Source organism: Nanorana parkeri, unplaced genomic scaffold (genome assembly GCF_000935625.1).
Source record: "Nanorana parkeri isolate BGI_ZX_2015 unplaced genomic scaffold, ASM93562v1 scaffold580, whole genome shotgun sequence".
Taxonomy (NCBI): Eukaryota; Metazoa; Chordata; class Amphibia; order Anura; family Dicroglossidae; genus Nanorana; species Nanorana parkeri.
The window spans coordinates 629,626-633,760 of NW_017306848.1; the positions used below are offsets into that span (position 1 = coordinate 629,626).

The window sequence follows — 4,135 nt, forward strand, 5'->3', positions numbered from 1 at the left end:
ATTCTCTCTATATCTATATATTACAGTACTGTGCAAAAGTTTTAGGCAGGTGTGAAAATAATACTGTAAAGTAAGGCATGGACTACTCCCTTTAAATCAGCATCAATTCTCCTAGGTACACTTGCACACAGTTTTTGAAGGAACTCAGCAGGTAGGTTGTTCCAAACATCTTGGAGAACTAACCTCAGATTAGTCGGCTGCCTCAAAGCCTTCTGTCTTTTCATGTAATCCCAGACAGACTCCATGTTGAGATCAGGGCTCTGTGGGGGCCAAATCCTCACCTCTAGGACTTCTTGTTCTTCTTTACGAAGATAGTTCTTATTGACATTGGCTGTATGTTTTGGGGTTGTTGTCCTGCTGCAGAATAAATTTGGGGGCAACCACACGCCTCCCTGATGGTATGACATGATGGATAAGTATCTGCTTGTATGTCTCAGAATTGATGACACCATTGATCCTGACCAAATCTCCAACTCCATTGACAGAAATGCAGCCCCAGATTTGCAAGGAACCTCCAACATTCTTCACTGTTGCTGCAGTCACTCATTATTGTACTGCTCTCCAGCCCTTCAGCGAACAAACTGCCTCCTGCTACTGCCAAATATTTCACATGTTGACTCATCAGTCCAGAGCACCTGCTGCCATTTTTCTGCACCGCAGTCCCTATGTTTTTATGCATAGTTGAGTCGCTTAGCCTTGTTTACACGTTGGTGGTATGGCTTTTTGGCCACAATTCTTCCATTAAGACCTCTTCTGGCCAGACTTCTCTAGGCAGTAGATGGGTGTACCTGGGCACCATTGGTTTCTGCCAGTTTGGTGCTGATTGCACTGCTGGACATCTTCCCATGTCGAAAGGAAGTAAACATGATGTGTCTCTACGGTCCTTAATGTTGCCCGTTTTCTTTGCGTTTCTTCAAAAGAGCTTGAACAGCACCTCTTGAAACAAGAGTCTGCCTTGACATTTTTGCCTGGGAGAGACCTTGCTGATGCAGTATATCTACCTTGTGTCTTGTTGCTGTGCTTAGTCTTACCATGGTGTATGACCTTTGTGACCTTTCTTACACAATCTCACCTTAGTAACAGAGTTTGGCTGTTCCTCACCCAGTTTAAGGCTCCATTCACACTGGGGTGGCTGTCGGCGCGTATTCGGCTGTATAACTAAGCTCAGAGCCGCTCTAAACAGAAAAAACAATGCACATCAATGTGCATTGTTCAGACTATTGCGGGGACTGCATTGTATGAAACCGCGCAGCCCCTAAAATAGTGCAAGCGTGATAATACGGCAGATTCCGCATGTTCACAGCTATATAATAGCCACAAACAAGCAGAATCCGTGCAGTTGTTTCACATATAGTGTTTGGGTCCTGTGCAGTCTTCTGCACAGAAAACCGCACGGGCAACTTTAAGCCCTCGTTCACACCTGAACGTTTTGTAGCGCGTTCTACGCTCGACGAACGCTCTACAAAACGCTCAAAAATATAAATCCCATTGTATTCAATGGTCTCGTTCCCACCTTGGCATATTTCCGCCCGTCCCTAACGCGCTACAAAAAGGCCCACGCCTGAAAAGGTACATGTACTACTTTGGGCCGTTTTGTTGCGCGTTTCCATTGGGATACAGCCAAGTAGCCTTCGGAAACGCGCGTTATTCGCGCTACTTTATTTTTACAGCGAATCGCCTATAGACCTATATGTGAATGGAGCCTAAAGCCTCCTCCACAGCTGTTTTATTTCATGACTGTGTTTTCAACCTACATATGAAAGTGATGATCATTAGCACCTGCTTGCTATTATTGGTTAATAATACACCTGACTAATCCTACAAAATCCCTGACATTGTGCAAGTGTAGGAATTGATGCTGGTTTGAAGCCAAAGGCTAGTCACACCAAATATTAATTTGATTTACAGGGTTATTCCCTAAAGGGTGAAGAGTTTGGAGAAGGCAGGAGAAGTGAACAATCTAGGATAACATAGCTGATATGGAAACATTTCTCCAATTCAGATCACTTTCCAGTTCAGCTATGTTGTGCTAGATTGTTCACTTATCCTGCCTTCTCCAAACTCTTCACCCTTTAGGGAATAACCCAGATAGATTTTTCTTCTGTTCACTCACTTCACATTTTGTAAATTGATAAAAATAAACAATTAATGGATATCACACACCATTTTGGGACTATTTGGTTGCAGAAAAGTTAATAAAGACTGTTTATAATTGCACAGGATACTATTCACTAGTGTGGGACTATGTGTTCACTGAAAAGCTGACAAAGACTGCTCATAATTTGGTGCATTTAGTTTATGTGGGTAACAGGTGCTTGCCAGTTTATGCTATTTTTGTGTATTTAATGCACATTTAGTTTTATTGTTTTGATCATAACTATTGAGGTGTTTGTGTTTTGCATACTTTGATTGGAGCGCTGCACATAGTTTATACATAAATATATATATATTTAGTTTATACATAAATATATATATATTTGTAAAAGAAATCTAACTTTTACAGCATTTTTTCACATCTGCCTAAAACTATATATATATAGCCATTCACCTATCAATTTTTTTTCATTCAACCTGTGGGCTGACTGAAAAAAATAGACCCTGTTTCCTCCATTAACACAAACAGCATGTGGAACGAAGAATCCCACTGTTTATATTGTATTCTAACAGGTGCTGCCAGCAAGCAAAAAAACCCCCAAAAAACAAAACATTGGCCAGCCTGGAGTAATGCCTCTGGTTCATTGTTTTTCTGTCTCTCTGCCCATCTCTGTACATCAGAAGGAAATTTGTTTTCAGTCTGGATGTAGTTTGTTGTACGGGTTAACCTTGCAGCCACGACTGCTTCCATTACAAAGGCTGATTTTTATTTTGCCATTCCTGATGTTATCCATGAAGGGGAAATGGCTTCCCGTTCTACCATTTTTTTTCGTTGGCTTGCACAGATCATTGTTAAACTTTATGGTCTTAAGGATCCAGTCCTACCCTGTCCTGTTCAAGCTCATTTTCTAGATCTGTGACTACCTCTTCGGCTTTTTAGGATCAGGCAACTGTTTCCCAAATTAGCAAGTTTGCCACCTGGTCTTCAGCTCACAGGTTCTCAAATTTTTATCAGGTGGATGTTAAGGCCTCATCTGATGACGACTTCCAGGTTAAGGTTCTTTAGGATTTTTGTACTTCTAGAAAATTCTATTTCTTGGTGTTCATTATGGGACACAGGTCTCACCCCTCTGGGTTTATATTCTTAGCCTTGTACTGCTTTTCTGCTAAACAGAGGCATAGTTGGAGGTGTTATAATGTGCTGGCTACTTATTTTTTTCTCCAAGTGTCCAAATCCTTCCTTCTGTAGGCAGCAGTAGAACTCAATTGTCTCAATCCTGTGTACCTAAAAAAACAGATTTGACTGCAAGTACAAAGATCTCTTTGTCCTCTTCAGGATGTCGTTTTTCACTCTGAGTCACAGGGCTCAGTATTTCTTGAAATGCACAAGCTTTTATATGACACTAACAAATGTATAGGGTTCATTTTTGCTTATTATTCTCTGTGTTTCATCATCAAATGTTTTTATGTGGGTGTTGGGAAGGATATGGTATAACTGTTATCTTGTGATTGTTTGACAGACTGTGCAATCGACATGGTCTATCCATCTGAAGGACAACAGTATGACCTTAATGGAGATGAAGCTGGTAATGGGACAGCAACGTACCCCTTCTCTTCCAAAGCCTTTCTTGGCTTCAGATTTGACAGGGATGCCATCATGAAATCCTTGGATCTCTAATGCACCAGCAGCTGCACAAAGTTCACAAGGGCTTCATCTGTCACAGCTGAGAACGAGTTTTATTCAAGCCTTACCTTCCTCAGGTGTTTTATGGACATGCAGGGAATTCCTGGTGGTTTGGAAAAGCTCTGTCCTATGGACAGGACTTACTGCTTTGGTTTTGTTCATAAATTGTAATTGTGAGTGACTGGTGGAGGGGGGTATTTTTCCTTCTTCTTGCACTGTTTTTTGGCAAAAGCAATTTTTTTTACACACAAAATCTTCAGTGTTTTAACTTTCCCGCCTTCTGTATTCAGTGGGCAGTGGGCATTGTCATATTATATTATTTTTCATCCTCACCCTGACATTATATATATATATATA

At 41.0% G+C, this 4,135-nt stretch overlaps 1 protein-coding gene across 1 annotated transcript in view; it reads left to right on the forward strand.

Moving 5' to 3' along the window:
* Positions 1 to 4,061, forward strand: part of DCP2 (decapping mRNA 2) — a 34,587-nt gene extending 30,526 nt beyond the window's left edge. The window contains exons 10-12 of the mRNA XM_018562489.1: positions 3,035 to 3,151; positions 3,431 to 3,506; positions 3,615 to 4,061. Coding sequence (XP_018417991.1) covers positions 3,035 to 3,151; positions 3,431 to 3,506; positions 3,615 to 3,772 — 351 coding nt within the window. The 3' untranslated portion in view covers positions 3,773 to 4,061. The remainder of the gene's footprint in view (positions 1 to 3,034; positions 3,152 to 3,430; positions 3,507 to 3,614) is intronic.
* The last annotated feature ends 74 nt before the right edge of the window (positions 4,062 to 4,135 follow it).